This window comes from Tinamus guttatus, unplaced genomic scaffold (assembly GCF_059628265.1).
Source record: "Tinamus guttatus ecotype Peru unplaced genomic scaffold, ASM5962826v1 Tinamus_guttatus_pri_ptg000445l, whole genome shotgun sequence".
NCBI lineage: Eukaryota > Metazoa > Chordata > Aves > Tinamiformes > Tinamidae > Tinamus > Tinamus guttatus.
Window position 1 is genome coordinate 373,875 of NW_028288979.1, and position 21,272 is coordinate 395,146.

At 43.0% G+C, this 21,272-nt stretch overlaps 1 protein-coding gene across 1 annotated transcript; it reads right to left on the minus strand.

Moving 5' to 3' along the window:
- Positions 1–16,639: 16,639 nt before the first annotated feature.
- Positions 16,640–17,891, minus strand: LOC148593161 (syncytin-2-like). Its single transcript, XM_088531993.1, has 2 exons — positions 17,888–17,891; positions 16,640–17,568 (listed from the first exon to the last, which is right to left on the minus strand). The coding sequence occupies exons 1-2, from the start codon at positions 17,889–17,891 to the stop codon at positions 16,640–16,642; spliced, it is 933 nt and encodes a 310-aa protein (XP_088388119.1).
- Positions 17,892–21,272: the final 3,381 nt, after the last annotated feature.

The following is a 21,272-nucleotide window of genomic DNA, read 5'->3' on the forward strand; positions in this document are numbered from 1 at the left end:
GTGAAGAGTCAACTTTTGTCAGAAGATTAAAGGTTACTGGTGGTTATCACAATGAAAAGAGAGTTTCGATGTTACCATTCTCCTGACTTTCTGGAGAAAATGTAGACCATGTTGGCTAGATTATACAGTTTCTATTTAGTAGAAAATCTTTGCAGGATAATGCGTATCCGGCCCTGTTTCTATTGGCTTCTGCTTAGGGTGTCCATCAGTGAGAGAGGCTTACTATATACATGGGTGGAATGATATAGACTGCAAGTGCTCACTTTGCAAGAATTTCTGTGAGTCATGGTGAATCATACAAGTTCATATGTACAAAGAACTTGATAGCAGCTCCAGGGAGGGAAAGGGATGCGGAGGGTAAAATAAAGGACTCTACCTTTTAGGAGGTGTTGAGTGATTTGCCTTCATTTGTTGCTCAATACTATAGGTATAAGTATCAGTAAAACTGTATTCTCATAGTTTATTTCCTTACTTAATAAAAGCATTATTTCTTTTAAAACACAGAAATAGAAAATTGGAATGATTATTCTCCTTAGGCTGACACTGTGTGAAAATGATAGTAGTAATTTAGGCTGATAATATTTAGCAAGAACAGTGATTTTTGGCAAGAACAATAGCTGCTAGCAAGATTATTTTGATTTAGTGGATCCTTAGGTTTAACCCAATAATGTGTTTTACTGATTGGTTCAAATTAAAAATTCCCATAAAGGGTTATTAGGCTGGTAATCCTATTTAGAAGTGAGTACAAAAACAATTTCATCAAACCACAAAAGATTATAAGGGTGTTTTTTTTTTTTTTTAGTTAGGATTATCTATAGTCTTTTTGAAGTTTTTATGTGAGAACAGTGGACAAACTAAAAAAATAACTGTTAGCTCAGTGAAGAGAATGTGAAGTTGGGATACAGGAATCCTAAATGACTGCTCAAATGAAAACATGCAGACTGGAGTTGATTCAGAGGAAAAAGACAAGTATCCTTGGCTAAAATACACAAAGTTGGAAGCTAACCATCTCTGAGAAACACCCAAATTTCTTGGACAACACCAAACTCCATATAGGTATCTGCCAAGAGCTTCAATATTGTTCATACTTGTGTGCATGTGCATGTTCTTGTGAAAGGATTTAGTTCTGACCTCTTCTAGCAGTACTACTAACCATCACCTGACATATTATTAAAATCAATGGCAAATTGTCATTATTTCACTGATAGTAGGATTTCATTGGTGTGTATATTGCTGTGGAAATATATAAGCACTACGCATAGGTTTTGCATTTTCTCCATGGGCAACACTATGCTAGCATAATTATTGCGCTTCAGTTGACATCGTTGCAATGTGTAAAGACAGTGTATTAAGAGACTATACAGACTTCCTTGACAGTCATCTCCTGTGGTTTGTCTGAAAGAATACACTGACTTAAAATGATCATTCTTTTGTTTAATTTAGGAGACTAAATGAAGAACTTTCAGTACGAATTAATTTCAGAAAATTAAAAGCACAGACTAACTTTGGATTAAAGGGTTTTTAAATGTTTTTTTTTGACACTCTATAAAATACAGAAGTTTAGGGTAAGATTTTTTTAATGAAACAGCATCAAAACTACTCGATCCTTGGAATTATTAATTAAATTTATTGCAGCAAACTTTGAAAATGACATACTAAGGAATTCAGGAAAGAGTTTGCAAAATGCCCATTGTGTTTCTTTAGTATCAGAGCAGAGCTGGGATTTGGACAGATCAAAGGAAATATTACAAAGTTCTGTTGTTATTTCTATGAAAACAAGCTGCTCCAGTCTTAAAATAGGATGACATAGTTCATCACAAAGATGCCCACAGTCATAATTCAGAGAGAGGGACATAATATCTTCCAGGCCATGTCCAGATTCTTCTTAAAGTAGTAAAATAATTAGTTGTAGAACAGATCCCATATGAGCATGCAGAAGGAATTAGAAGTTGACAAGAAACAGAGCTTCTCAATATGACAATGCAGACATGCCCTCTTCAGTATGTCTGACTGTGTGCGTATGGGTGGCCAAACATTTCCACAAGAAGCATATTTGAAGTCTGAAAGAAATTGTTCAAATGAAACCTAATGAAGGGTGAAAATATATATGTGGGATTTGTTCATTTAGTGTTAGTTTTCCATCCTCCTTTGAAAAAAGATTCTATATTAATTAAAAACTTTTGCGTAGAATTAATAGAAGGGTAAAACTAATAGAACCTGTTTCAGCGCTCTTCAAAATATATTAAAAAATTAGCAGTGACACAGTTCAATGAAATGAATAAAAGAAAAACCATAAAACCCTACTTAAGGGGAAGGTTCTTATCTTTGTTAATTATCATGTCTTCTAATATTAGTGATTACTTAGAGAACAATAATAGGCTTTTTCTGCATTGTATTCTCCCTCCTGATATAGGATTGTTTGCAAATCTTTTCCAGCTAATATCCATAGGGCATGGAAAAAATGTTGCATTCTAATGAATCGTTGATGAAGTGTCTACTGCAGACAGATGGTTAAAATATCAAGTACATCACAAGGCATCAAATATTTTCTTGAAGTTGCCAAGATGTTAGTCTTCGTTCATCATTTAAGTATAGCTTATGTTGTGTATATGGCTGTCGGCTTCCTCATGAGATTATTTCAATTTGTTTGGTGAAAATGATTCCACTAAGCGTTAAATCATCACAACAACCAGGTAAAGACTTGCAAACTCAGTTATGTTTTGCAATCACTTCCACATGTTTACTACTTTGTCAAAATTGGATTAGGAATTGGCTGGATGGCAGAGCTCAGAGGGTGGTGATCAGTGGTGCAGAGTCCAGTTGGAGGCCTGTAGCTAGCGGGGTCCCCCAGGGGTCAGTCCTCGGTCCAGTCCTGTTCAATTTATTTATCAATGACCTGGATGAAGGCACAGAGTGCTTCCTCAGCAAGTTTGCTGATGATACGAAACTGGGAGGAGTAGCCGATACCCCAGAGGGCTGCGGTGCCATGCAGAGGGACCTGGACAGACTGGACAACTGGGTGGTGAAAAACCTCATGCAATTCAACAAGGCCAAGTGCAAGGTCCTGCACCTGGGGAGGAATAACCCCAGACACCAGTACAGGCTGGGGACTGACCTTCTGGAGAGCAGCTCTGCAGAGAAAGACCTGGGTGTCATGGTGGACGACAAGTTGACCATGAGGCAGCAGTGTGCCCTCGTGGCCAAGAAGGCCAATGGGATCCTGGGCTGCATTAAGAAGAGCGTCTCCAGCAGGTCGAGGGAGGTGATCCTGCCCCTCTACTCAGCCCTGGTGAGGCCGCATCTGGAGTATTGTGTCCAGTTCTGGGCTCCACAGTACAAGAGGGATGTGGAGCTACTGGAGAGAGTCCAGCGCAGGGCTACAAGGATGATCAGGGGCCTGGAACATCTGCCCTATGAGGAGAGGCTGAGGGAGCTGGGCCTGTTCAGCCTGGAGAAGAGAAGGCTGGGAGGGGATCTAATCAGTGTCTATAAGTACCTCAAGGGAGGGAGTGAGGAGGATGGTGCTGGCCTCTTTTCACTGGTGGCCACCGACAAAACTAGAGGTAATGGCCACAAACTGAAGCACCCAAAGTTCCACAGGAACTTAAGGAAAAATTTTTTAACAGTGAGGGTGACAGAGCCCTGGAACAGGCTGCCCAGAGAGGTTGTGGAGTCTCCTTCTCTGGAGATCTTCAAAACCCGCTTGGATGCAGTCCTGTGCCTCGTGCTCTAGGTGACCCTGCGTGTGAAGGGGGGTTGAACTAGATGACCTCTAGAAGTCTCTTCCAACCTTAGCGATTCTATGATTCTATGATTCTATGAAAAGCTTAGAACTAAACAGGCAAATTTGTGCATATATTATGCAATATCTGAAGACTACCTCCACCATCTACTATGGTTCATTATAGAGATGTCGAAGCCAGCGCCAAAATGAACTAGGTTAGATGCAGGATTATTTGAATAAGAAAATCTGCTAAGAAAATCTTAGCAAATCTTTATAAAGATAAAACACATTCTACTCTCAGACTACTGCAGTTCCCTTTAAAAATTCAAGCATTTTTTTAAATATCGGCAAAGCAACTTTTTATAACACTAACTCAGTAAAATTCACATCCCTATATTCTTAGGTAATACTTTGAAAGAAAAAGAATTCAGAGCAATCACTGATAAAACCCACCACAGTTTTAAATGTTCTAATATATTTGTACACATATATGTTATCAATTGTATTTTTTAAAAAAAGAATAGGACTTAAGAAAACAAAAACAAACAAAAAAAACCACCAAAAAAGGAAGAAGCCATAATTCCCTACAGCTTATTCCCCAAGTTCCTTATTATCCTCAGTTTTCAGGAAATGAAAGTAATTTCCATAGCAACAAACTATGGCATCACAAATTAAAGAAGGCAGCTGGAGAACTGGCAGATGAAACTAAAATTCTCTTTTCAGGCACCTGTACTTCATCAACCAGGGCAAGGGAGGAAAAAAATCAGTAAGAAAAGAAACTTTTAACACCCTCACTACAGGGTTTTTTTTTGCATTCAGTCCTTCTTTCAGGATGTACCATACACAGTCAGCAGCTATTGAGACACCTTAATGCAAATGCTCTTATCATCAGTTTGTGAGAACAGGGTAATGTTCGGATATATGTATTTTGATGCATTTAGCAACAGAAAACTGAGTGGTAGCTGGTATATAGATAATTTACATCTCTTGCATCCTTCTTGGCTGTTGTGTGATACTGAAATCACTAACAAACAACATCGTTACCTTAGTGACTGCACATCAAGTGAGAATTATGCTCTGTTCCTCTGAGACAGAAAGCCCTCTTTATACATCAAGGTGTCATGTGAATTTTTCTACTGGTCTCAGAATGAATATATGTATTGCAAGAAAAAGAACAGACATTTTCCCTCCAAAAGGCAGTTTTGAATAAACCAATTTGACCTCTGTTAACAGTTTTCACTTTAATTCTCATTTGCTTTCCATTTAAACATCTCAACATTACTGGCCAAAAGGAAGTTCAGGAGGGGAAAGATAATATATATGATGAGAAAAATGAGCAATATTTAACTGCTTTATGGTGAAAACCAAAAGACAATGAAGAAGACTTATGAGCTTTGCTAAAATTTTTTTGGACTTTAATAATTCAAATGCTACATCTCTGGTAGTGTTTTCTTACTCATTTTTGCCATAATTCGAAATTTATTTTCATTTGTTATTGACTTGGTGTTCCGGATGGGCTCAGAATTCGGCAATAACCACACAAAAAGAGATGGCTACGTTGAGCATTTATTCGGGTGAGAACACGCAGAAGAAAAGAAACATGAATAACTACTCACAAGGCAATACCCGCCAGTGGGATACTGAAACTGAACATCCTCTAGAACAGAGCAGATCAGAGAGAGAAAGTTACTAACTGGCTGCCACGGAGACAGCGTAGGCCTCAGAGTTGGGAGTTTCTCCTTCCGCCTGCTCTCCGCGCTGTCCTCTCTATGCCCGGGGTATCATAGCACGTAGGGTCAGCACGACCCAGGAAGCAAGGCGGGGCGACGGACAAACTCCGCCTTCAGTTGCACAACTCTTCCCCCCTGGATGCGCAGGCGCACATACCAGTAGAGGGTCCCAGCCCTCAGTTTGAGGGTCCTGCCTTCCTCATCTTCTTCCTCCCTCCTGTGTGTTTGACCTCCAAAGCTAGTTTAGAGGACGTCTGCGGTTAAGCTGGCCACAAACCTGGTCGAGCGGCCAGCTTCAACTGGTTTTTGGAGGAGGCTGCCTGTGAACCTGGCTGAGCAGCTGCCTCCATGCTCCTTATCACTCAGCCCAGGCAGGCAAACATCTTCTTTCTCAAGGTATGGATTCCGCTTCCCACAGGAGATTTTTATGACTCTACAGATCATAAAAATTTCCACCACCTATACACTTGACTGGTTGGAGAGCTAATTTTTTGGTGAATACGTGCATAAATCTGCATTTGCTTCCGTGGCTCAACATGGGCCTTTCCTATCCTCGAATAATTAGTGTCTATATTTGAGTCTGACTTTTCCCAAGAAGCCATGCAAGGCCAAGCACAAAACGTCAAAACCTAACATTTACAGGTACCATGCGTATATAAATAAATATCTTGCTATTTATACACAAACTGCCGAGCCAACTGCCAGACCCAGTGTATTGGAGATAGAAATTTCTATGATCTATAGAGTCATAAAAATCTCCGGTGGGAAGCAGAGGCCAAAACTTGATAAAGAAGATGTTTGCCTGCCTAGACTGAGCGTAGAGGAGCACGGATGCAGCTGCTCAGCTCGGTTCATAGGCAGCCCCCTCCGGAAACCTGTTGAAGCCGGCCGCTCGGCTGGGCTTGTAGCCAACTTAACCACAGACGTCCTCCAAACTAGCTTTGGAGGCCAGCAGAAGGCAGGACCCTCGAATTGAGGGCTGGGACCCCCAACTGGTATGTGCACCTGCGCACCCGGGAGGGAGAGTTGTGCAACTCGAGGCGGAGTTTGTCCGTCCCTGCCTGGCCTGCCTCCTGGGTCGTGCTGACCCTACGTGCCAGGATGCACCGGGCATAGAAGTGGACAGTGCAGAGAGCACAGGAGGGGAGAAGAAACTCCAAACTCTGAGGCCTACACTGCCTCCATGGGAGCTGGTCAGCAACTATCTCTCTCTCATCTGCCAGCTCGAGAGGATGTTTGGGTCCAGTATCCCGCTGGCAGGTATCACCTCGTGAGTAGTTACCCATACTTTGCTTCTTTTATATGCTTTCACCTGAATAAATGCTTGATGTAGTCATGTAACAAATAAGTAGTCAAGGTAGCTATGAAGCAATAAGCATCAGTTATAATATTAGAGCACTGTCACAGGCCTCTAGAGCATTACACTGGAGCTCTCCCCTACTGAAAAATGCAGATTGACAATCAGTGAAAGATGTCATGAAAATGTCCTGTTTGCACTTGTTTCTGAGAGAAATTCAAGCTGTTTTTGCCTCCCAGTTCTCCTTTTTGACACCAGCAGTTGGCCTAAGCATGGCAAGCACCCACTGATGGAGGGTTGATACACCAGCTGTGCCATCTGCAGTTGGGAGCCCCAGGTTTCCATTTGGTGATAATTTGGGGGCAATAGTGTTTTAAGATTGCTCACTGCCTCTACTGTGGTAGGACTATGTTCAGGGTCGCTTTCAGTGCTGCTAATCTTATTATCCTTTGCAAAACTCTACTCAGTTTGGTGGCTGCTGCTACTCAGTAGTTTGTGGAGATGAAAGCCACAGAAATCATGTGGTCTGAACAAGGTTTTAGAATTTGGGGAAGAGTATTTTGATTTGGAAGCATCATATGCTGTTTTGGAGGAATAACATAGACTTTTTTTTTGTAGGAAGTTTTGCAGACCTGTGACTTCAACTGAAAGGTAAATAACAATTTTATAGCAACTCTTATTCTCTTATGAGGTAGAAATCCTAACTTTGAGTAGTATGATCATCTCGGGCAAGAAAGAATAGTTTACTTCCTATGCTCTAAGAATATGTGATTCTCCTGACCCTCCTTGAAAGAGTTGCAAATGGTATAATTATGTGTTTATGGCTTTGTGAGGCTGTTCACTGTCCACTAGGAAACAGACTGGAAAATCAACTTCTGTCCTGTTATTCGAGAACTGACCTTTCATTTAAAAAATACCTCTAACAGTTATGACTGCAAAGAAAACTTCAACACTTCACTGTTGAGGCATCTGCACCAGTGGAGACCAAAAGAGATTTGGCAGTTCAGATGACCTTTCATTACCAGGGCTCTTTACCATTCAGTCCATGTGCCTGCAGATATCAAAGCTTGAGGTGTTAGAGGGCTTTTTTTTTTTCTGAGTTCAAGAGGTTTTCTTCCTTCTCCTGAATAGATTAAGAAAGCAGTGATCACACTCAAGATTAAATGCTCATGTCTTAACTTGGTAATTTAGAAACCTTTTAGAAATTAGAGGTCTATAAAATCTTTTTGCCAAATTGCAATAGCAGAAAAGGTTACCAGAGATTTGCTAAGAAGATCTCCAGGAATTTTGGCATGTAGCTTCATGTTCTTTTTCATGTTCATGATCTCCAACTTCTCTTTCCCTGGTACTCATTTTTATTGATTTCCTCCATATCCCCAGCCTCGCCTTCAAAATTACAGAAGTTACTTTACTTCTTTCTAATTTGCCTATATCTAAATACTTTGGATTTTTGTTTCCTCTAAAGTATTCTCCAGAAAATATTTTCAGTTAGTCATAAGGTATGTTATATAAATTAGGTTATCACTTTATAATCATTTCCCCTTAAGATGGGGAGGGGATAGCAGCAGAAGCACAGACAAGATCAAGCATAGACTTATCTTCCCTGGTCTTGGAAATCTAAAATAAGTGACGTTTCCAAGACAACTGATTGCTATCCATTGAAAAAAAATATATTTTTCCTTTCTAATGATTTTAACATATCTTCTTTCACAAGGGTTCAAAAGATCACCTACAAAATGCTAATTATTTATATTTGTTGAAGTATCATTTGGGTAAAGCTTGACACAAGTGTATATATATATAATACACAGTTGTTATTAGATACTGCTAAGAAATGTAAATTGAAATGGAAAGTACAAATGAGCAGGAACTAAATCAGCTAATATATAATGTAAGCTGTTAGAATTTTAGCTTAAACTTTACATTTTCTTAGTTTCTCCAATGGACTGTAATACATCACCAGACAATTGCAGTCCAGAAACAAGAAATATCATAAACTTAGGTGACTTCAACATTTTCCATGCATTTTGAAAATATGTCACTCACTGCCCATTTATCTTTAACTCAATTCCTTGCCGAGCTCTCTGTTTTCTGTAAAACTGTCCTTTCAATCAGTGCATATTTGTAACAGCATAAGTTACTTATATGCTGAAGGCAAGCATAACTACTATAATTTTGAAAATACAATACAGGAAGATGGAAGTATAAACATATTTTTGTTATTGTTGTTGCTTTCTTCTTTCCCTACTTTCATTTTTTAAAAAAGAATAACAATTTAAAATAAATAGAAGTCATGCGAGGTCAAAGTTATCTCTGTTGTAATATTCATTAGCTTCAGAGACAAAACATAGGTATATAAGAAAAGATCTGTTGGCACTGCTATTATTTATTTTCCATAGAAGGAGTCAGTTGTTCATATGTGTGTGTATGTATGTGTGTATATGCACATATGTGTGTGTGTGTATATATATATATATAACTACTTTCTTTAATTAGCATCAACAGCCTCATTTAACATATGCATTAGTTTAAGCATTTGAAGTAAGGCTAGTCATATAGCCAAAGCTAAAGGGACACCAAGAAATTTTATGCAACAGAGACATAAAAAAAAAAACCTACAGAAACGATGGAGTGATTATCTTAAGCAAATGCCTGCGTGTGAGTGATAAATAGTCAGACAGATAAATCTGCTCCAATCTATTTAACATAAATGCAGAGTGTAGAAGATTGCCTCCGCCCTCAGAGTGCTCTGCTCCTTGTACTATGCCGTCCTACTGAGCTTCCTTCCTTTGCAATGGCTTGAAGGTCTTACTGCAGACCTCTTCAGGGTTTAAGCCATCCTGGTGCTGAGATCATATATCAGGGGTTCTCAATCCGGCCCGCTCGTATTTACAGAACCCTCCCCCGCCCCCTGCCGGGGGTTGGCGGGGGGGCGGGAAACCAAGCAGCCGCAGATGACTTCCTGCCACTTAATCCGCGCGCCGGCCTCCGCAGCCCCCAAGCACCCGCCGGGACTGGGCTGAAACCAGCGTCTCGTCCTCGACCTGCCCCCCTCAGGGGGCGCCTCTCGGCTGCAAACCGCGCCGCCGCCACCCCGTCCTCCTCCTCCTCCTTCTCCTCCTCCTCTGCGATGCGCGGCAGGCGAGAGGCGCGGGCATCTCCTCTGCCGGGCAAGCTCAGTCGGCAGCCTCTGGACTGCGAGGTCCAGCCAACTCGGGCGAATCGCCAGAGCCCCGGCGCGGCAAAGTTCCTTCAGTCCCTTCTGGCCACCATTTCCGGACTGCGCGGCCGGGCTGAGGAGGGGGGCGGTGGCATCAGCGAGGTGGGCGGCTTCCCCATCTCTCCCTCCCTCCCTCCAGCTCCCAGGCAGGACAAGCAAGCCAGCACTAGTGGGAAGCGTGCGCACCATCATGTCAAAAAAAAGAAACATTGGCTCCGAGTGCAGGGTATTCCAAGAAAAGTGGACTTCTGATTATTTTTCACGGAGTACAAAGAAAGAGCTGTTTGTCTGATATGCCAGAATTCAGTGTCTGTGTTCATGGAATACAATTTGTGTCGACACTATGAAACTCAACATAAAGATAAATATGATTCTTTGGTCGGACAAGTGAGAAAAGATAAAATATTAAGACTGGAACATGGATTGACAACTCAGGAAAATACTTCTGTGAAGGAAAAGCAGCTCAATATATCATCACTTCGAGCAAGCTATCAAGTTGCCAAGCTCATAGTGCGCACTTGCAGAGCATTCCTAGAGGGAGAATTTGTTAAAGAATGCCTTCTGTCTGTTGCCAAAGAGATGTGTCCAGAGAAGGCGGATTTATTTAGTACAGTGAGTTTTTCAGGACCTACAATGACACGAAGGATTGAAGAAATGGGGGAAAATTTGAATCTGCAGTTGCAAAACTCCTCAAAAAAACTTTGCTATTTCTCATTGGCACTCAACGAAAGCAATGATGTTCGTGACTCTGCACAACTTCTAATTTTCATTCGTGGGACAAATGATTCTTTCGAAGTCACAGAGGAGCTTGCTGCACTGAAAAGCATCAAAGGAACAACTACAGGAGAGGATATCTATGAGAAAGTTTGCCAAACTATGAATGATTTGGAGCTGGACTGGGGTAAACTATTCAGTGTGACAACTGATGGTGCTCCTAGCATGGTGGGGTCCATGAAAGGAGTGGTTGCACGCATTAACAAAGAGATGGACAAACACAACCATTCACATCCGATAGCCATACGCTGCATCATCCACCAACAAGCACTGTGTTGTAAATCACTGAAGCTGGACTCTGTCATGAAAATTGTAGTTTCTTGTGTTAACTTCATTAGAGCTCATGCACTAAACCACAGACAGTTTCAGGAATTTCTGTCTGAGCTAAATGTTGTCTATGAAGATATTCTGTACCACACAGAAGTCCATTGGCTGAGTCGAGGGCGAGTTTTGAAACGATTTTATGACTTACTTCCACAGGTTTATGATTTTATGCTTTCTAAAAACAAAGAAGTACCAGAGCTCAAAGATGCAGAATGGAAGTGGCACCTTGCGTTTCTGACAGATGCAACAATTTCAATGTCCAACTTCAAGGAAAGGGGAAGCTCATCTGTGATATGTATTCACGTGTGAAAGCATTTCAAGTCAAATTAGACCTGCTCATTAACCAAGTAAAGGAGGAAAACTTCTGCCATCTCCCCACAACTCAAAACCTGTCTGCAGAAAAAACAGCAGTTGCGATCCCAAACAAAACATGTATGGATGCACTAGAAATGTTGCAAAAGGAGTTTCAAATTAGATTTAAGGAGTTTCGTCTCCATGAACAGGACATACAGCTTTTCCGGAACCCATTTTCTGTTGACATTGAAACTGTTGATCCGATTTACCAAATGGAATTGACCGAACTACAGACTCGTGATTCGCTGAAAGATGCATTCAAATCAAGCAGCCTTACTAATTTCTATGCATCTCTCCCCTCAGAGGCATATCATAATCTCAGGAACCATGCACTCCAAATTGCAACCATCTTTGGCAGCGCCTATGTCTGTGAGCAGACTTTTTCCTGAATGAAACATCTGAAATCTCCAATCAGATCCAGACTAACTGATGAACACTTGCATCACTTGCTACGACTAGCAGTGACAAATATGGAACCTAACATTGACCATCTCATTAGCCAAAAGCAGGCCCATAGTTCACATTGAAATATTATTTGTTTTTGTTGATTACAATTGTTCTTCATTTTAAATATTGCATTCTTTTTCCTGTTTCTTTTTTGTGCACTACTACAAATAAAATATGTGCAGTGTGCATAGGAATTCGTTCATTTTTTTCCAAACTATAGTCCGGCCCCCGACAGTGTCTGAGGGACAGTGAACTGGCCCCCTGTTTAAAAAGTTTGAGGACCCCTGCCATATATCATCTGACTGGCTTGAGCTGTCAGTCTGACAATTTAAATAGAGGAGGGTAAAGAGGAGGAAAGCTCTGCCCCTCGAAATCCCTTGAGGAGGGTGGTGGTGATGGTGGTGAGCAACGGACAGCCACATGAAACAGCTCACTGGGAAATGCTCCTTACCTATCTATCTCATCATATGTCATTTACACTGAATATTGTACTCCCTTATGGGATCTCCATGTCATGCCAACTTTGTAGTCTCACTATGCAGGATTTCAAAATTACCTTTAATTTATTAGTTCAGTCTAATATCAATTCCTAAGTGTTCAGGCATATATCATTTCACAAACTGTTTTAGTTTATCTGAACTGGTTTACATAGGGATTTTACAGATACTTGTAAAAATATAGCTGTGAGAATTTTAAGTCCTGATATACAAGTGCTGCTACATCTATAAAAACAGTTTAAGTTTTGTGCTCTAAAGATAGATATAGAACATACTGTTCTGTGAAAAATCACAACATGAAGACTAATTCTACTTCAAGGTGGAAAATATTGCAGAAGTAAAGACTACTGACACCATTGATAGAACATGCGGTATAAATTCTGAAGTGGTTAAATGGCTTTTTCTTTTTTTAGTGCCCATGGGGCATTTAAATGCCCAGTAGCAGAAAGCACTCAAAAATGCTACTGGAATGTATAGAAAGTGTCTACATATACTGAAAAAGAAACATATCTGCACATCATTTACTTTATTGATGAAAGAAAGGGGCAAGAAAAGCTTCAACGTCATTGTATTTGTCAGGGATTGCAGCTGGTCTGTGAAATCCGTGGCTCCCTTAGCAGAGAATATTAACCTTGAAAAGATTAGAGTGTATCTATGAGATAGGGAGTTCACACGGAGACAGCAGACAGTTATTAACAAGTTTAAGGAGGTTTGGCCACGGAGCAGAAACTGGCTAAGCTAAGAATCATCCAATCATAAATCTGTTACTAGCTACTGTCCTTTGTAGTCCTCACCAATAAGCAGCAGCCACGACGAGGAGAGCTCGGTATAAATAATGTACCTAGAAAACAATAAAGCGTAGTTTGCGTTGCATCTACCCCAGTTGTTTGTGTTTTTGGCCGCCACGACTGCGACAACTGGTGACCCCGACGTGATAATAAGAAGCGGACCGCCTGGCGACTGGCGGTGGTGGCGGAGCCCGGCGGAACTTGACAGCAGCAGGGAAGCTGCGTGGTCCGGACCTGTGATTTGACTCCTTGTGAAGGTGAGCCGCCGGGAATGGGACTGGCACCTCTCGAAGGTGCGAGTGGGACTGACACCTCTCGAAGGTGCGAACGAGACTGTCACCTCTCGAAGGTGCGCTGCAGAGAGAGGAAATACACAGACATGGGGCAAAACCTGACAAAGCAGGAAGCCCTAGTTTTATCTACATGGAAGACCTTACTTGCTCAGAGAGGTATTAAAGTTATAGACTATGCGTTACGCCGCCTGTTGCTCTGGTGCCGAGGACAGGGGTTTGAAGCCACTTCAGCTGTTGTATTTAGTGTGAGCGCTTGGCAGAAGGTCGGTGATAAGCTGTGGGATGCTCTTTCTAGAGGCTCTAAAGAGGTAGAGGGTTTACCTACTACTTGGCGACTGCTGCAGGACACTTTGGAGGATTGGAAAGCGGAGCACGACCAGGAGACCATTCCGGTGATGCCGGAAAGTACCCCTCTATTGGGGGAAGACAGAGAGGACCAGGCGAAGCATCCTTCTCCTATAGAGTCTGTTACGGAGCAAATGGACGCTTTGCAGTGCTCCAGGGCGCCTCTGGGTCATTGAAACATGAAACCAACTCGAGTCATAAGTACCCCTCGCCTGATGAGCTGGTTAAGATGCGGCGACGGGGGGGAGTTTCCCAGTGAGTTTTTGCCCCCCCTCTATAAGACACCTGTGCAACAGTTGGCCGAGTGGAAGGCTTTAAAAAAACCTGTGCTTCCCTATGCTCCTCCTGGAGAGGGGGAGAAAGAAAATGATGAAGAAATCCGCAGTAAAAAATGTTTCCCACCCCCCCTCCCCCAAGACTCCTCGGATGAGGAGGAGGAGGAGGTTTCTGCTGTTCGTCCTTCTGTGAAAGAGACTATAGGGAGTTCTCAGTGTCGGACCTTGAGATTAGCAGCTGAACCCTGGACTCCCCCCCCCCGCCACGGTGACTGTGTTGCCGCGACAGCCTGGCAAATTCTGGGATCAGGTTAGAAAAAAAGGCAGCCGAAATGGTGCAATGGGATTTGTTAGATAAGATCGGTTACCCCTCAGAGGCCTCCACTCAAGTTGTTGGCTGTGGTTTAGGAGCTTTTCCTGTGTTTAAGGCGGCCCCCAACTCTGGAAGAAGGGATGAACATAGCACGATTGCCTGGAAAGTAGTGCAAGACCTGCAGACATGTACATCAAAATATGGTATTAACTCTTCAGAGGTAATGCGGCTGATCCGAATTATTAATGCGGATCTTTTAGCCCCGTATGATATAACCCATCTTGCTCAGATTCTGTTCCAGCCTGTAGAGAATCAAGTGTTTATGGCACACTGGAGGAGGTTAGCTGAGCGGGCTGCACTAGATAACATGCGATTGCCGCAAGGAGATCCGCGGCAGGGAGTTGGGGTTGACGCTTTGATGGGAACGGGTCTTTTTGCTAACCCTGATCTTCAGGCTCAGTGGGACCCTAGTATTCTTGCACAGGCACAACGTTTAGGTATGTCAGCTCTGACACGAACTATGGAGCTGGCCTTGCCCCGTCCTAGATATACAACAATCAAGCAAGGGGTTAAAGAGCCATTCTTACAATTTGTTGAATGGATTGCTACATCATTAGAAAAACAAGTAGAGGATGATGACTTGAGAGAGAGACTGTGCACTCAGCTAGCTAAAGATAATGCTAACGAAGATTGTCAGAAAATAATTGAAGCAATGCCAGGGAACCCAACTATTCCTGATATGGTAACAGCTTGCTCAAGAGTGGGAACAATAACACATAAAATGACTGCTCTAGCTGCAGCTCTTCGTCCCAATCCCAAGTGCTTTGGGTGTGGTCAGGAGGGGCATATCAAGGCTGCTTGCCCGTTTCAGAATGCAGCTGCTAAGCGAAAAGGCAAAGCGGCAAGGCATTTTTGCCAAGCCTGTGGACAATACTTGTAATCGATGTGGTAAGATAGGGCATTTTGCCAGACACTGTCGATCTAAATTCCATATTAATGGCTATTCTTTGACGGGAAACTGTAGGAGAAAGGGAGACTGCGACACCATATGGTCATCGACAAGACTCGTTTATTGAACATTCAGTGTGCACTCTTATACACAACTTAATTAGGTTCATGCATATTGCAAGGCTTGAGCTCATGATTGGTTGCTAAGGAGGTTGCTATGTCCCGGCCGCATAGGCTCTTTCCCAGCTCTGCAAAGTTGTTTACCCGAAACGGCTAACTACTCTTTCCCACATAGCTCCCCATTCCCAGCCGGCCAAGGACAACTCACTAACACTCCCCAGTACATTATCAGCAAGGCGCAGGTGGTGCAGATTCCTAGCACAGTGCAGATTCTCAGCACAGCATCCCTCTACAATTCCCCCTTTTTTCTTTTGCACTAACCAAGCCTTGCTGGTAAGTGAGAATACTTTATGTCTAATACATGCAAAACCAGAATACCTTATGTCTAATACATGCAAAAGCACAGCCAAAAACTACAAGGCATAAACAATAAAACAACTAGTAATATTAGCCGTGATTTACTAATACATGCACCCGTTCCCAAGTCCGTGTTGGCCTGCAAGGTCTTTCCAGTCGAGAGTCCGACGTCCTGCTGAGCAGCTTCCGTTGTCTATTGATCTGCTGACGGGCAGTTCAAGGACTCTTGATCATTTCAACGCCAAGGTTTTACCAACCGCCTGGAGCTGTAAGGTGTCCTCGATCTCCAAGCTATTCCTCTATAAGTCCTCCTTTTTTCTTTTGCACTAATCAGGCTTTATGAGTATGCAAAGATAGCATTCGCCTTAAGCACGCGAAGGCACAGCTGAATAAGCATAGGACAAAAAGCATAACAATCAAAAGCATCAGTCCTGTCTTAAGCGAGGATTTCAGTCACCCACCGATACCCAATAAATCAGTTAACCCATCCAGCCCAAAGAAGCCCACGTCTTTCTGTATCTCCTGAGTGTGTTCCATCAGCTGTTGGATTTGCTGGTGGATTGCCTTAGAGTGGTCTTGCAGGTCCATACAGCACATTCCTTCAAAGTAAGCACTGCATGTTGTACCTGTGACCCCCCGAGACTGCCAGCACCTGAGTTCTGTCACGGCAGACCATGTGAGCCACCGCTTCCAACCGAGGGGTCACACTCTTGCACGGTTGAACTGAGAAGATCCATTCTAAAAACCGCAATCTAGCTGGTTCTTATTTTGTGTAGCTGCAGTAGCTTCCCTATCTCAAGGACACACTGTCCTCTACTTTACCTCTGCCTCACTCAGGCCCTGTGCACTAACTCCATCTGGCTATGTCCTTTCTCCATTAGCCAGGTTTGCACAATACTCTCCACACTTCCCCCGTTTTCTTTTTGGGCTATCAAACTCGCATTCCATTCTTGGTTGACTATTCGCGTAAGCATATTTTGCAAGCATTTAAAGATACATGGTACAAAGAGTATAATCATAATAAGCACGATCCCTATGGTAATTAAATGTTGCACAGCTGAGGTTAGCCATGGGCCCAAGCCAAGACCTTTTAACCAATTATCAAGGCCGAATCCTGTATCTGTTTGCAAGTGTGTAGTTAAGTCGCGCAATGTCTCCAACTGCTTATATATGGAATTTGAATGATCAGAAAGGTTCATACAGCACATCCCTTCCAGTTCTTCACACCCATGACCATGTGCTAGCAACAGGAAATCAATAGCAGCTCGATTCTGTAAGGTAGCATGACGAACCGAATCAACATCTGTTAACAGCCCTGAAAGAGCTAGTGACGTGGCATTTGTTTGTTTTGCCAGCCAACATCCTAATTTTCTTAATGTCGCCAGCGCTTTTGCTGCCGCTACCCTCGGGGCGAGAAAGGATGCTACAAATGTTCTTTCGCGGGACCAAAAATCGGCGTTATCATCACAGTCACCTTGAAACGCGTGTGTCATTCTTTTTATCCTATGGCTCTTACGGTGCTGTTCTAGTATCATTGATGTGTTTGGCATGAGTAGCGTTAGCCGCCCAAGCGTGCACGGGCCTCCCTCTATTTTGGAAGGAATTCCTGCCCACGCCCTGTCCCCGCATATTAAAAATACTCCTGGTGGTAAGGCAATCGGTGTGTTGGATGACTTGGATACGTTCTCCGAGGTTTTGTTACACCAAACGGTATTGTTACCCCATGTGGCATTGACTGACACAGGTAATGATTGGTTCCAACCTGTTCCCCGGTACACACTTGTCCAATTGAACCGTAGGCACGCATCAGCCTTGATTGACCCCAATAATTCTAACTCTTGGGGTTCTAAGGGAGCACGTGGAAAATGCGGTACGATCGTATCCCAACTATCCACGTAATTACGTGAATTGTTGCTTTGACAACCGAAAGCTTTCGTAGGGCAGGGCCAATCATCTAAAGGTACTCCCACTAAGCATGTGGAGAAAGGGTTTCCGGGTGAAGCTAGGGCCAAGCATATGGCCTCCTGCCCAGTCTGATTTGCAAGGGTGACCCATATATTTTGTTTTGGTTGAGCAGGTACCCATATGGCCCTACCCCAGCATGTGCACAACACTAGAATCAGTACAGTACGAAACATTTCTACATTCCAGCGCGCAAGGTAGTCTTCTCCCCCTTTTTTCTTTTGCCACTGCATGATGAGGGCAAACACCGAGATTGGGTTGGAGACGTCCATGAAGTGTATTGGGAATTCAGAGCATTCCTTCCATTGCGACATTCTCCTGTGTGCACTGATATGATGTATTGAGTAGGCTATATGGATTCAGGTCTGTCCAGTTGCTTTGAGGAATACCTAACACCAGTGCATCAAATTGATCTGCTGTCCCACAAAGCCAACAACTCTTAATTTGGGTATAATTAACAATACGCCTAAGAAGCATAACATATCCATTAGCGTTAAAAGTAGCATCAGCTCCTATAATAGCGTTAAAAGCAACATTACCTCCTAAAAGCCACAATATACAGCTAATAATGACAGTAACACTTCTTCCTCCCATGTTGTTCTTCCGCAGCCTCACGCCTTCCACAGTTAGGGTACCAGCTGCTTGTCTGCTACGTCTGATGTATGCAAGTTTGCTTCCAGCCAAGGTCTCACCCATCTTGCTGGCACCCATCTGGTTCCAGTATCTGTAACAACACAAGCATACCCTTTTCCCCAGGTTATCAAGTCCAAAGGTCCCGTCCATTTTCTGCTTTCAAACAATTCTTCCACAAACACTTCTTCCACATTATCCACCCTGTGACCATAGTCACTCAAGCTTCACATGGAATTGTTTAGGTGTTAATATTACATGCCCTAAACATGATGCAGGTAGGCGAGTGATTGCACATTGGTACATTAGACGGAGGAAGTTACAGAAAAGGAAGGGAGTCTAGTTCTACAAGAATATATATACAGAAAATATTGCAGTTACAATAGTAAGTAATTGAGTATAACAAACTTTGTATCCACCCCGTGACTCCAGTTACCATTGTATATTGAAATTTAGTCTCAAATTAGAGTCTTAGTACTTGGGACATCGATTGGGTCATCCACCTGTAAAGGGGTATAAGCGGTGAACTGAATCATCTTTACGTTAATAGCTTTCATTATAGTAGATTTTATACAGGATATTGCTATACTTAGGATAATTATCATCACAATGAACATCACCACATATTCTATCAAACTGAATCCAACCAGTGATACCAAATCCAAACCAACTAAACACCTTCGCCAGCCAGCTAGTGTTCATTGATTCTCAGAGTTCATGGGTGTCTTTTGCCACCTGTCGCATCTTCTCTGATTGGATATCCAGGTCCTGTGTAACATTAGGGATATAAATGCTGCAGTCGGTACTGGAGAGGTTTAGGTAGCCACAAAGTCCATTTTAGCATAACAGCATCAAGTCCAGTGCCATCCGGTACTGAAGAGTCATTTTTGATGTGGCTTGTAATTGATGATTGAGCAACTGTATACTAGTATCGGTGGCATTAGCTAATTTTTCTACTTGATAGGCTAGCTTACTTAACCATAATCGCATTTGTAAGACCAAATCCAAAAAAAAAATCCTTCCATCTAAGACAGATCTTGGGAAGTACGGCAATCATTACGAGGCACAAAGTCTTCACTTACTGATTTATATTTTATGCTGCGATTATGGCACAGCCTATTTGTAGGGAAATGTAAACTGGCCAATAGTGTCTGACCCAATTGTGTTGTTCCCAATTGGAGCAATTTATCACATTTTAGCAATACCACAACACTGGCTTGTTTGATACTGAATCGAAATATGTTCCACTATGTCATGGTCCTCAGGATGCAATAGTATGGTGAAAAAACAATCTTTTAAATCGATTATTAAGATGTCCGAATCATTTTGAAAGGTTCTCTGTTTCCATTTCTATTTATGTTTGCATAGCTTCAATTTGGTTTCCTCTCTGTCCAAGGATACAAGTCAGAGTACAGCTCACAGTCCTCCACCGGTGGGGTGGGTGGGCGGGGGAGGTGGGGGGGGAACGCCATAGTCTGAGTTATTCCTGACTTTACCGTTTTCAAATTCTGGACTTACTTGTTGTGCTTATTCAGCCCTCTCTGCTGATATATATGTTACACAATAAAGATCTAAAAACCACAGATACAAACAGCACAAACACAATTTCCATCCAGTGGCACGACCTCACGTAGCTGTGCACTCCACTAGTGAGTTCCACTGTCTCAATTGCCTGATCCCATCCTCGCTGCCAATTAGGTTGCGAATGGGTTTGGGATTCGGCAATAATCACACAGAACAAAGTGGCTACGGCTATTCAGGTGAAAGCACGTTAAAGAAGCAAAGTATGACTAATTACTCGTGAGGTAATACTTGTTGGCAGGACACTGAGACTGAACATTCTCTTGAGTTGGCAGATGAGAGGGTTGCTGACAGGCTCCCAACTCAGCGGGCGTCCCCGCAGAGACAACGTGGGTCTCAGTGTTAGGAGTCTCACCCCTCCTTTCTCTCTGCACTGTCTGTTTATGCCCGGTGCATCCTGCCACGTAGGGCCAGTACGTGCCAGCAGGCAGACCAGGGGGCGGATAAACTCCGCTTTCAGTCACATAACCTTCCTTCCTGGGTGCGCAGGTGCGCATGTCAGTAAATTGTCCCAGTCGTCAGTCTGAGGGTCCTGCCTTTCTCATCTCCCTCCCTCTCGGGTGTTTGACCTTCAAACTAATTTAGAGGATGTTTGCAGTTAAGTTGGCTACAAGCCCGGTCAAGCAGCCGCCTTCAACTGCTTTCGAAGGAGGTCGGCTCTGAGCCTGGCTGAGCAGACGCCTCCGCGCTCCTTATCTCTCAGCCTGGGTAGGCAAACATCTTCTTTCTCAGGGTCTTGGATTCTGTTTTGTACAATAATTTTATGACTCTACAGATCATACAAATTTCCACCTTTCAACCATACCTCGTGTCAGCATCAATATACAAAGGATACAACACATAATAGAGATGAACATAGCAAATAGAAACAATAGCCCTAATAACGGTTTCTGTCCTCACTTAAAGCATAACAATTCTTCAACCCCCACTTTACAAGACAGATCAAATTCCTCTGCACCTCCCTCCTGGCTCTCATCAAGCCTTCAGCAACATAAGTTTCCTTGATCTCATTCGCCTTCTCTTCCCCAGCCCCCCTTTCTCCTTTTTTTCAAGGCGATCTAACAAGCCGAAGCGGGGGCACAGACGTTGTAGGCGCCGCAGGTGCCAGCACAGAGGCAGGCACGGGCGGGGGGGGTTGGCGATGGATCTCCAAACACCAGCGGTTTTCAGTGGCGTGGTGGTCCCGGTCCTGAAGTGCTCGCAAGGGCGGACGTGGCTCTGGCGGTCACTTTCCTTTTGGCTTTCACATCGGATTCGAATACTAGGTGGGGCTCGGCTTTGAACCCATTCTCT